The sequence below is a fragment of the Mya arenaria genome, chromosome 6 (assembly GCF_026914265.1).
Source record: "Mya arenaria isolate MELC-2E11 chromosome 6, ASM2691426v1".
Lineage (NCBI taxonomy): Eukaryota > Metazoa > Mollusca > Bivalvia > Myida > Myidae > Mya > Mya arenaria.
The window spans coordinates 44,659,154-44,671,849 of NC_069127.1; the positions used below are offsets into that span (position 1 = coordinate 44,659,154).

The following is a 12,696-nucleotide window of genomic DNA, read 5'->3' on the forward strand; positions in this document are numbered from 1 at the left end:
TTGTCCGAGTGATAACTCAACAATGCCTAGACCTATGGTCATCAAACTTGATATGGATGTTGGGCCTGAACATTAGATGACCCCTATTGTTTTTGGGGGTCATCGGGCTAAAGGTCAAGGTCACAGTGACCTTGAATGGTAAAAGGATGTCCGAGTGATAACTCGACAATGCCTGCACCCATGGCCCTCATTCTTGACTTGGAGGTTGGGCCTGACTAGTAGCTGACCCCTATTGTTTTTGGGGGTCATCGGGCCAAAGGTCAAGGTCACAGTGACTTTGAATGGTAAAAGGTCCATGTGATAACTCGACAATGCCTACACCCATGGCCCTCAAACTTGACTTGCAGGTTGGGCCTGACCAGTAGATAACCCCTATTGTTTTTTGGGGTCATCGGGCCAAAGGTCAAGGTCACAGTGACCTTGAATGGTAAAAGGTTGTTTGTGTCATTACTCGACAATGCCTGCATCTATGGCCCTCAAACTTGACTTGGAGGTTGGGCCTGACCAGTAGATGACCCCTATTGTTTTTTGGAGTCATCGGGCCAAAGGTCAAGGTTACAGTGACCTTGAATGGTAAAAGGTTGTCTGAGTGATAACTCGACAATGCCTGCACCCACGGCCATCAAACTTGAATTGGAGGTTGGGCCTGACCATAAGATGGCCCCTATTGATTTTAGGGGTCATTGGGCCAAAGGTCAAGTAACAGTGACTTTGAACGATAAAAGGTTGCCCGAGTGATAACTCAACAATGCCTGCGCCCATATCCCTCAAACTTGACTTGGAGGTTGGGCCTGACCATTAGATGACCCCTATTGATTTAAGGGGTCAGAGGTCAAGGTCACAGTGACCTTGAAAGCAAACTCGGGGGTCATCAGGCCAAGGTCAAGGTTACAGTAACCTTTAATGCAAAAAAAAGTTAACAAATCTTCTCCCAGTGATATCTCAACAATGCCTGAATCTATGATCATCAAACTTGACATGTAAGTCGGGCCTGACCAGGAGATGACCCTTATTGATTTTAGGAGTCATTGGGTCAAAGGTCAGGTTCACAGTGACCTTGAATGCGAAAAATGTTTCAAGTGATAATTGGACAATGCCTGCACCCATGGCCCTCAAACTTGACTTGGTGTTGTGTCTGACCTGTAGATGACCCCTTATGATTTAAGGGGTCATTGGATCAAAGGTCAAGGTTACAGTGACTTTGAACGATGAATGCTTGTCTGTGTGATAACTTGACAATGCCTGCACCCATGGCCCTCAAACTTGACTTGGTGTTGTGTCTGACCTGTAGATGACCTCTTATGATTTAAGGGGTCATTGGATCAAAGGTCAAGGTTACAGTGACCTTGAACGATAAATGCTTGTCTGTGTAATAACTTGACAATGCCTGCACCCATGGCCCTCAAACTTAACATTTAGATTTTTGGTGACCAGCTGATGACTACTATGGATTTTGAGGTCATAGATTCAAAGGTCATGGTCATAACACACTCTATCTTCAAACTTTGAATGGTCATAATCTTAAAACTGCCTCAACGGCATACAATGTTAGCGACAAATCAGCTGTCATTTCGGTCCATGCAGATTTCATTCAATTGTCCATATAATCCTGACAACATGGCGCTCAGGGGGGGGGGGGGGGGGGGGGGGGGGGGGGGCATAATGTTTGACAAACATCTCTTGTTCGCTCTTCGCTCGCTGACAAAAAACATTAATTTGGTGTGGCCTTAACACCAAAGGAAAAGTCAATGAAGGTCTTGTGCCTGGCAGTTACTCACGGTCTGTGCAAATACATTTAAACATGGTGTTATCTTTCTAAAAACTGTATTGTGCATATTTACATGATTGACTATGTACTCTGACTGAATAACTTTAATCTGAGAAAAACATTTAGTTCCTTGCATTTCGTTTCGGCAAACTATAAAAAAGATTGCTAATTAAGTATATTACTGTAAACAGAAAGTCTCTAAATAAAAGCAATACAGAATATTGTGTTTCATTCCGGCAAGGTTTTGATTGATCCAGACTGAGCTATAGTATATGAAGATGTTAATAGCATATCTAAAATATTTAAAACACAATTTGTTACCCATTCATTTTCAACATTTTTTTATTATCCAGGGACGATTTTAATCGTCTTGTGTCCAAGATAAGACGGGGGGGGGGGGGGGTGATACACGGTAACCGACAGGACAGAGCGTACCTGTACCTTTGATGGTTGTGCGGGTACATGACACATATAATTAATTATCTAAGATACGTAGGCATTTGTGCTCAGCAAAAAGTAGAGATAACCACAGTCACAGTGTAAGAACTAGGCTATACTCGTATAGGATTTCGAACACAGTAAAATGTTCAGAATGTTTATCTGCGTTTATATTCTTTATTTGCATACTTGTACAAATTCAATTTGCCGTATGCATCTTGACTAAAGTTTTGTTTTTTTTTAAAACATACGTATTTCATAGCATTCAAAAAAAAAAACCCATCAACTTTTATTGAATACACCTTTACATTTTATTTTATAAAGGTGTGATTTGTTCATACATGAACAAGTGCATATGGCTCAGATTTAGGGAATAATTAAGATATGACTATGAGGAAACACAGAAACAGACACTTATATCATAATTCGTTCTAACATCGGCTACCCAAATTCATATACTTTTGTCTAAATTATACTTGTGTTTATATTCTTGTTTATGATAGTAAACCATATGTATCAAGTGTCCATACAAAGTAAACCTGTCAGAAGCTATTAAGTAAATTCTGCCCCTAGGTTATATAAACACAATTATCACTTCATATGAGATTTTGTGAGTTTGCACTGATTTTTTTTTCATAAAGATTGTTGTTTTTTTTAAAATATAATTTCATAAATAATTGAACCTTAAAGGAACTTACATGTACTTATTAATCTTACAATGTGTATGTATTTATATTTACAAAAGATGCATTTTGATAATTGGATGCATATTTTTCTAAGACTGTGTTATAATTAGAATGTATAAAATATATGTATAACACATAAGCTGTAAGCTTATAGTTGAGTTATGACTTTCTGTTTGTAACAACACTATCCCGCGATTACCACCTATATCTTCGCCTGTGATTCAAGTCACACTGGGGTCTCATACCTTACCATTGCAGTCCCATTTTTACATAATACACTGTACAAACAGTTTAGTTCAGTTACGCCTTTATGAAATGGCAACTATTCAGAAAATAGTTTCACTTTCAGGATGTTTACTAGTGTGTGTCTTATTACCAGTCACTTTTGTCCATTGCTACCAGTTGACGATTGTCCACAATAATGATGTTCACGCACACTTTGACGAGACGAACTCGCGGGCGGGCGAGTGCTCCCCGGAACAGGTACACGCAAACCAGTGCTACGGAGGCGAGGCGAGAAGAAACTGGTTTATAAAAGGTGATATTTAAATTTCTTCAGTGATTCCATTTCAGTTTGGTTTGGAAGACCAGGAATGGAAGAAAAGTTATTTCGTAGTCATGATATTAGCAACAGTTTCCAAGTTATCAACCACGAAGTATTTGTGCATTTTTTGAGAAAAATGAAAAAGTACGAATGTTTAAAGAAATAAAGTTAAATTTATTAGAAAAAGGTTTATCGTCGGCAACAGAGTTCAAAACCGATTTAAAATCTTAATTCGGTTGCCAATTCTTCTCAATCCAATCAGGTTATATAAAGTATTGAGATCTTCTATGGTATAATTGATTTATTGATGAATAATAACCCTTATTCAAACGTGAAAGTGAAGCATATTTTAGATATTCTACTATCCGATATATGATCATAAATTGACACCACTCCTCATCCGCATGCACAGTATAGGTAACAGACCTCCAAATTGTTTCATATATATTGTATAGTTAATTGACCTATTTGCATGCAGAATTACACTGATTTTTAAGGTTTCATGACCCCCAACACCATACACTTTTTACTAGAAGTTCGAACATGCATGATCTGATTTGCTTGAAACATATTGTTCACAGTTAAAGGTATACTGTACTAAAAAGTTGCACACTTAACGTGTCAAACACTTTTTGTTCAAAAATAAGCGAATTACTAGATTTGTAACAAGATACAAGATTATAAGTATCTCCCATGACCGAGAGTGTAAGATAGGTTCATTCCGACCAGAGCGGGGGGTGTTTTGCGGAAACGAGGTTTACCGAGTTTCCGCAAAACATCCTGCGCGAGGGTCGGGATGAACCTATCTTACACAAGCGGCTATGATATATGTTTTTCTCCCATCTCAGTTAAACAAAATTAAGTAAAAATGATTTTTTTAGCTGGAACTCTTTTGTGCTTAGTGAAAATAATTGCGTATGGATATGCGATAATTCGTGGTTGTCATGGATATGCGCGCAGTGATTCAGATTAAGTCGGGTATGTGTAAATAAGAAACATTAGATCAATGAGCTATTTTACGACATAGTATACCTTGTAACGTACCTTATAGTCTGTTATTCCATAAAGACTAGTCTAGACTTCGAGCTAAGCAGAGTGTTTTTACAATGTTTCAGTGGCGGAACTAATTAAATGTTCTGTTCATGACATGACATTACATTGACAATTTGAAAGTCAAAGTTTGTTTTAGCATGTTTTATGTTTTGGCAATACGTAATTATTTACAGTATTTCTTAAGTTGCTCAAATATTGGTATTGATGTTATTAAATTTTGACTCATTAATGAAAAAAATGCCACCAAAATACAAAAACAAAATACATTAAATCATGCAAAAAAGTATTTCAGGCCATAATGACCCCCCGTGCCCTTCAATATTTTACAAAACAATAAAATCCTAAGTTTCTCATATTTAAACACTGAAACGATTTTATATGTCAAAAATTCTATTGTCAGGGGCAAAAATGGTAAAAACAACATTAACTATTGTATTGGTAGCTCTGGGTAACCCTAAGTTGAGCTTTAAAGGGTGCCTAACCAGATGATACAATTGCAAGAGAAAAAGAAAATTGTTAAAACCTTACATGAAGTTGACATAGTTGTTTACAACGTATTGAATCTTTCTTACTTGTCTACCATGTAAATCCCAGTAAGTTTAAAATAGCGTCGGTATATTTATCTGTACATCTAAACTTATTGGGAAATCGTCATGCGCTTTTAAACCGGGAAAACACAGATGAGATAGCAACAAAATTGTTGCGTTTATTATTTAAACCATATAAAGTGAAGTGTCATCGGCCTCCTACTTGCTCGCATTGGCAATTCTAGGCTTGCTGTGAGGAAATACTGTATTTGCCGCTTTTTGTACCATCTGCTATCTAGCCTCTTTAAAGGTTAGATACCACTAAATACATTTCCTATATAATCGTAAGTGAAATAAACAATTTGCAAGCAAAATAACGCTGAATTCCAGATTTCACGAGCCCCAACACCATGAAGTTAGATATGTTGTTAAGGACCAGGCCAAAATGATAACTAGGCCGAATCGATCCGTCACCACTGAATTGTATCTGTGACTGTACCTTACCAGTCTAGATAGTCGATTCCGTTATTACGCACGCCGGAGATGGCCGAGTAACATCGATTGAAAAAGTAGTGTGTTTTTTTTGTCCACACCAATAATATATCGTTATTTTGTCATGTGATAAATCCGTCATAGTTCAGATATTTCTGTGTTTATTCGTCTTTTTGATATAATGATCTGTTAAATCGCATACAACTTTCTACGATTGTTTTCTTTCTCCAGATGCTCGTGCCCGGTACGCAAACACACTGGTTCTGGACGCCGGTGACCGGTTTACGGGCACCCTATTTTTTTACCAGTATAAGGGAGCTGCCGCCTCGACCTTTGTTAACATGGAGAATTATGACGCTATCGTGAGAACCTTAGTTGTCTATTTGTATTACACATCCTAGTTTAAAGAACAACATGATTATGTGTATGTTTGTTTTTTGGAAACATGTTTTACAAATTAACAGTTATAAGAAACTATCCATTACTAATATGATGATAATTAATGGTTTGCGTATCAATCCTTTTAAATAGCGTTTTAACGGATTAAACAACCCGTTTTTCCTCTCTCGATGCAGGAGTTGGGTATGTAAATGAGGCTTATAAATATGCATAAAAACTTTTCATAACGTCAATGTACAGAAGTTATTACACAAGAACTGCAATGAATTACATCATTTTATCAGTTGATCCAAAGATTGTATGATTTAACTTCCAGAAATCTGAAGAAAAAATAATTATAAAATCATTTTACACATATACTATTTATACGTGATATACGTATTGCGTACACATATACTATATATACGTGATATACGTATTGCGTACATAATACTCTCATTTCATAATGGTATTTGATCGCTTTAAGATCTCTTAACCGATAAGTGGATTTTAGTGGGTTTAAAACCTCGCCTATGTAAAAGAAATGGCTTTTTCATGCCTAGAAGCTCACCTTTTTAAGAATCGCAGGCTAAATTTACAATATCTGACAAAAACGTCACATGAATAATCAAAGCACTGAAAATGCTGAAAGACTGCATTGTTGCAAGTGCGAACGAGTGGATGATGTATAGATTGTTTAAAGTCAATAATCTAAACATGATTCACTCGTTCAAACATGAACCAAGCAATTCATCGTTATGCATTCCTCAATCTACATAGCAAAACTTGTAACTGTATATCACTAATAGTATGCAGAATTCACAGACAAGTCGATTCTACAACATATTTTGTAACGATATAAACACTGTCACACAAATTTTAAACCAAAACCACACTTCTTCCACTCTACAAACAGTTAATAGATAATTTATGTTCAGTATTCAAGTGATTTCAATTGATGTTAACATAATCTCCTATTTCTTTCACCTCTTCAATGCTTTGCTTGATAAAAATTCGTTTCGACAACCAATTTACAAATCCCCAAGTCACTCGTCACTTGTAGTGCTTCGATTTTTGAAGATAAAAAATAGGTTATAAGATATAACTTAAGCTCTTCTTCATTTAAAACATAATTATACACTATGCAATGTTCCTCTTTCCAGCATTACAAATCTGTGACCCCTTTACCGGAGACATATGTGAAATACATACTTATTATTTTGATTTTAATTGCAGCATGATGCTACACAGTCAGTAAAACAACTCTTACTACGTGAAATAATATTCAGTTTATTTTACTTTTTTTCTTTTTTATGAAATCACTTAAACCATCATTATTTTGTGTAGGTTTCGAATTAAATGGTCGTACATTATGAAAACAAATGTATAATTGCAGTAAATTACTTAATAAGCCAATGCTTTTATCCCACGTTTAACTCAGATGAATAATATAAAATCTTTTTGAAATTCTACATGGTTCAGATGTCTACTCAGGCCAGCAATATTTAAGCTGACGTTGTTAATATAAATCGCCCCCTCCCCCCGCAATCAAATATTGTCCTGGTTCGAATGGCCTCAGCCGTTTCCCTATATACAGATATATAGTTGCCCTTGTCTTTCCATGCGTCCCTTCGTCCGTTTGTGATTCCGTCCGTAAGTATTATGCAAACTTGTGTAATGCAAAACTCCAAAGCTAATTGACCTAGATTCTTGAAACCAGAGTTATGTCCCTGGAATAAGCAAAATTATTTTACCTAGAGTCAAGACCTCTTGGCAGGATGTTTTAGTTGATGAAGTTGTGCACCTAGGGATTCGTTCCCCGCTTCAATTCGTAAAACCAGTTATGACCGGTTCATTTGCAAAAAATGGCATTTCTGGACTTGTGTCGCTCAAAACTCCAAAACTATATGACCACTCGTGAAAGCTTAGGGGATGTTGTTGGGTGATGAAGTTGTGCTCTTGCGGTTTTGTTTCCCGCTAAACCAGAGTTAATGCCCTTGAATTAGTAAAAATTGGCATTTCTTGACTTGTGTCGAACAAAACTCCGAAACCTTTTTACCTAGAGTCATGTTATGGCGATAAGGTTGTGCACCTGGGATTTTGTTACCCGCTGAACATAGTATAACATGAGTTTTTGCCTTTGATTAAGCATTCTTTAAAAAAATAGCATTTTCAGACTTGTTGTACTTGTGTCGCTCATACCTTAATCATACACTCATGATATCGTTCAGGACAATGTTTGATGTTATTAAATTGCAGAACTCATAATTGTGATGCACATTTATGGAGAATGGACAAATTAATGGCCCTTGCTTTAGTATCAAGCGATATCTCATCATACTTAAATCTCAAACAAAATATAATATGCCTTTGCCTTGACATGTTTAACAACTATCATTGGCAACTTCGCAGTGTATAAGACAATCAACTTATTCTATTTGTATGCATATGAAGTCCAGTTTTGTCGATTTGCAGTCGTTACAAGACACGTAAGTATCTTTAGAACCAAAACATGTATTACGCATATTTACAGTGCCCATGTTACATTCAGGAATGGATTATCTATATTCATAATTACATTTGCGCTGAGCTTGGCATAAAAGTCACATTTGAAAATAGCATTACCCTTATCACAGTACATGCTATATAAATCATACCACCTATCCAATTACTTATCAATGTTTTCATTTAGGTATTTGAAGCAAGGCAGATAGAGCTGAAATAAAAAATAAGTATTTTCCCGGCTCAATTTGAAACTGATTGCTTACAACCATCTCGTTTTCAATATTAAAGTGTATAATGATAATGTCAAATCTTTTTTGCCACATAATAGATAGTAGGTTTTACTTTGTTTTAAACTGTAGTTTTCACATATCGAATCATGTTGATTGTCACATGAAATTGAATCCATTATTTGCGAATCGTTTGGCAATAACTAATGCTCTGTAATATCACCAATTGCAATTCCTCCATCAGCCAATATTTACATTAACACTTCATTCCTTAACGGTGGTTGTTGTTTATCAATTTCAGATTATTTCTGTATAAAGTGCACTGGCTTTCCCATCGAAATCGCGTGCATTTGTTCGATACTTCTCTCCTGTCATTGGGCGCAATAATACTAATGGGCGGGGCATATGTACTACGGAACTTTTTTTCAATGAAATCGTAGTAAAATTGTTGGCAACCTGCAAAACTATGATCTGCAGTAAAGCAGTTAAAACAAAATGAGCAACGATAATTTGATTGATTTTAATGTAGATTTTGATTTCATGATGGATGGAACAGTTGAAGAAATATTAAGTGACAATGATGACGACTTATTTCGGAATTCGAATTGACATTTGGTAAAAATCATGAAAGCATCTGACAAAACATGAAATCGATGAAATGAAACAATAACATATTGTAGTGCATCCAGCAACGTCCAGAAGAAAGAGCTCAGTTCAACACTAAGGCTTTCCTTCCGCGAAAGTTTCCATTGCTAAACACGTTACCCCACCCACCGCCACTGTCGTTTCATCCGATTTTAACTTTCAAAGAAATGACAATGCACTTGCTGATTTGTCCAACACCGTATCCCAACATGGTTCATACACCCACTGATCCTTCAACATAACCACGGTGGAGAACCCACGTGACTTATTTGGTAAAGTGCACGGCAACAAATGTCAACAAGTCTCGATTCAGGTAAGGTTTTTGAAGATAACTTTCTTTATACTTGGAGAAATTTTGTGAAATAAAGACCATAAACCCCGCATTTAAGAGCTCTATCCACGGTAATAAAGAACTTTCTCTAATATCCTAAAGTTTTCCTGAAAATCTTGACCAACTGATTTCTCAGAGTTGAAATCTAAGGCAAAGTACACGGCTTTTGACAAATCTATCGCGTTACTTCATGTAAGCCGTAGATAATGCATAAAAAAATCTTATTTTAAGCAAAGTTTATGTATTTTATAGTTTTCAGCGTGTATTGTTTAATTTCTAGTTATTTCAAAGGTAAAAATGAACTAAAACCAAATTGATAAAGTACACGGACATTTTAGGATGATAAAGTACACGGTCATTTTAGTTTATGTTTGAAAGTAGAGTTCCGTTTACAATCTCATCGTTGTATAAGCATTTTCTATTCGTGAAGTCAGAATGTATAGTGTTTAGTTTTTATTTAAGTGGTATCAATAAATTTTGCATTATAACGTACACCTAAATAACTAAATATTTAGCAATCATATTTAATGAGGAGTTGAAAGAAAGTCTATGGGATGATTTAAGAGAAAGTCAGCCATTATAATTTCGATTACTTTTGAATATGCAGATCAATAAAGAATCATACATACATTTCTTAAAAAATCACATAGTTTTACTAAACTCAATCAACTCAATATTCTTTTATTATATCACAGTTTACATTTAAGTAAAAGCATGTGAAAACGCAATATATATATATATATATATATATATGTTAACACAGGTATAAATATGTGGGTTAATGGCGGCTACACAACAGGTTTAGAGTTTATCATTATACAAAACCAATATAATTAGTAAGTAAGGGGAATGTGGTTAGTTTAAATATTATTATTATTTATTTTTTTTATAACAAAACAAATTCATTTATTTGAATTAGGATACAATATAATCGATATAGTTATGAGATATCAAATGAAAAACTATAAAGTACATGATCAGATTCGTTTAAAGTGATTAACTAAGATTTTAACAAAAATTGCTGTTTTCCTTAAGGTATCCGGGTTCATACAATTTAAAACTTCACTAAAGTGTAAGACACTAGGTCTTGAGTAAAAACGACTACTTATGTATTGTTTTCTGGTAGGATTAAAAAATGGACATGTAAGTAAATAGTGCAGTTCGTCACCGATATCGTTTAGATTACAAAACGTACACTTTCTATTGACATGTGGTACAGCATTCTGTCTCCATCTACCGACTTCGATAGGGAATTTATGATTACTAGTACTTATAAATTATAATCAGGACTGACGGCGAATAAAACATCTCTGTAGTTAGGGGCCCGTTTGTGGTGATAATAAATTTCATGAATGTTCCTATTTTGATGTGATATAAAACAATAAAATAGGCACATCACAATTAGTTTATATATATTTCCACATTTAAAGCATATTGCTCATTACCTTTCAGGTATCGCTGAATCTTTTATTTGGTTCAGTCTGAACAAATATTATCTGATCTATATCAGTAAAACTGCGGTCGTTCGAACAATACAGACAGGAACTCATTGTAAAGATGGAGGCTCGGAGTTAGATGGGAAACAGCAAGGAGGATGGAGAGCACACTATATTACCAACTTACAGGCTAGGACTAAGACTATAACATCTAGATTAGAGCTGAGCATGGAACATTAGAATGTTCTAGACTAAAGGCTTAAATGTGATTACAAAATAATTGTGTTTCAAAGCTTGCTGAATTATATAAGATACATGCAGTTAAAAGTTTATAGGACATCAATGGGAAAATGACAACAATGCATCTCTAAACCTTGTGAAAATGTTTTATGCTCAATCCGTTTTCATACTAATTTTCCACAGCGTTTTTTTCAGTACTGTAAGACAAACGAACATTTTGAAAGAGCACCATTTGGTAACAGTACGTTTTGCTATTTATCTTAATAAAATGTTAAACTCATCAAAACGTTATTTTAACTCGGCAACATACTGGAATGCAGTTCTAACTAGACCATTGTGATCTTTCAATGGGTCCTGATTAGGTGTGGGTCGCCTTTACGTGCCTGCTGAGTCCAGATTTGAACTTGAATGCGGAGCGACACTGTAGACATTTGTGACGTGTCATTCCCCTGTGTCTAGTAGAAATCTGGTCACTGATATTGGTCGTGTCACCCAATATGAACCCACACACATCACAGGTTAGCTTCAATTGGCCGCTTTCGCGTCTTTCGTATATCTTCAAGACTTGCAAGAGCAGTTTTGCCACAATATTTGCAAACGTGCAACTTTGTCTCGCCGTGATTGCTGCACCTATAAAAAAGACATGTACTGTCACAAGTTAGCGATAAATGCTGGAAATGTCAGTACTTGAATATAATTTATAAAAAAACACTATATTACTGCCACGCAGTGAGTGTTTGATCGTGTAATCAGCACCATAAAACTAATAAAACCCTGTCCACTGAAACATGGACCACATTATTATGTGAAAAACGCAACCCCTAAAAAACGTTGAAACACAGTCAGACGACGGGAAATCTTAACCTCTACACGAGGGGAGTCATAATAAAAGTATAACTGTTAGTATATTCTTAATTCTCTGCGAAAAAATAAAGCTAAAAACTAACCTGTGTCTGTGTAAACACTTTCCCGCAAAAACGATGGCAATTGACCAGAATGCCTTCTATCGTGGTCTGCTAGATGTTGTTTTTGTTTTTTGAAATGCCATTCCGCATTCTTTGTATAAAGTCGGAGTCGTCATATTCTGAAATGAAACAAATATCATATTCTTAAAAGTCTTTCAAATCAGTTAGCAATCGAAGACATTAAAAGTACAAGAACACTTTTCTTTCTCAAAATTGACAAAATGAAGAGCTATTATGCAGTTATGTGTTACTGTTTACCATGTATAATGAATACAAACACGTTTTACATATACGATACGAAAAAGAAGTGGAACACCCTTTACAAAAACTTCAAGCCCTTTATATGGCAATTGGGAATATATTGTTAAAATACGGGACTGAATTTTAGTGTGATAACACATGTTTTCATGATTCATGAAAATGAGCCCATCATTTAGGCGACTCCGTCGGTCTAACTGTTA

General features: G+C 35.5%; 1 protein-coding gene across 1 annotated transcript in view; it reads left to right on the forward strand.

The window, feature by feature from the left end:
- Positions 1 to 3,187: 3,187 nt before the first annotated feature.
- The window catches only part of LOC128237510 (snake venom 5'-nucleotidase-like), a 66,909-nt gene continuing 57,400 nt past the window's right edge, over positions 3,188 to 12,696 (forward strand). Inside the window, exons 1-2 of the mRNA XM_052953094.1 lie at positions 3,188 to 3,430; positions 5,740 to 5,870. Of these exons, the coding sequence (XP_052809054.1) occupies positions 3,208 to 3,430; positions 5,740 to 5,870 (354 nt within the window). The 5' untranslated portion in view covers positions 3,188 to 3,207. The remainder of the gene's footprint in view (positions 3,431 to 5,739; positions 5,871 to 12,696) is intronic.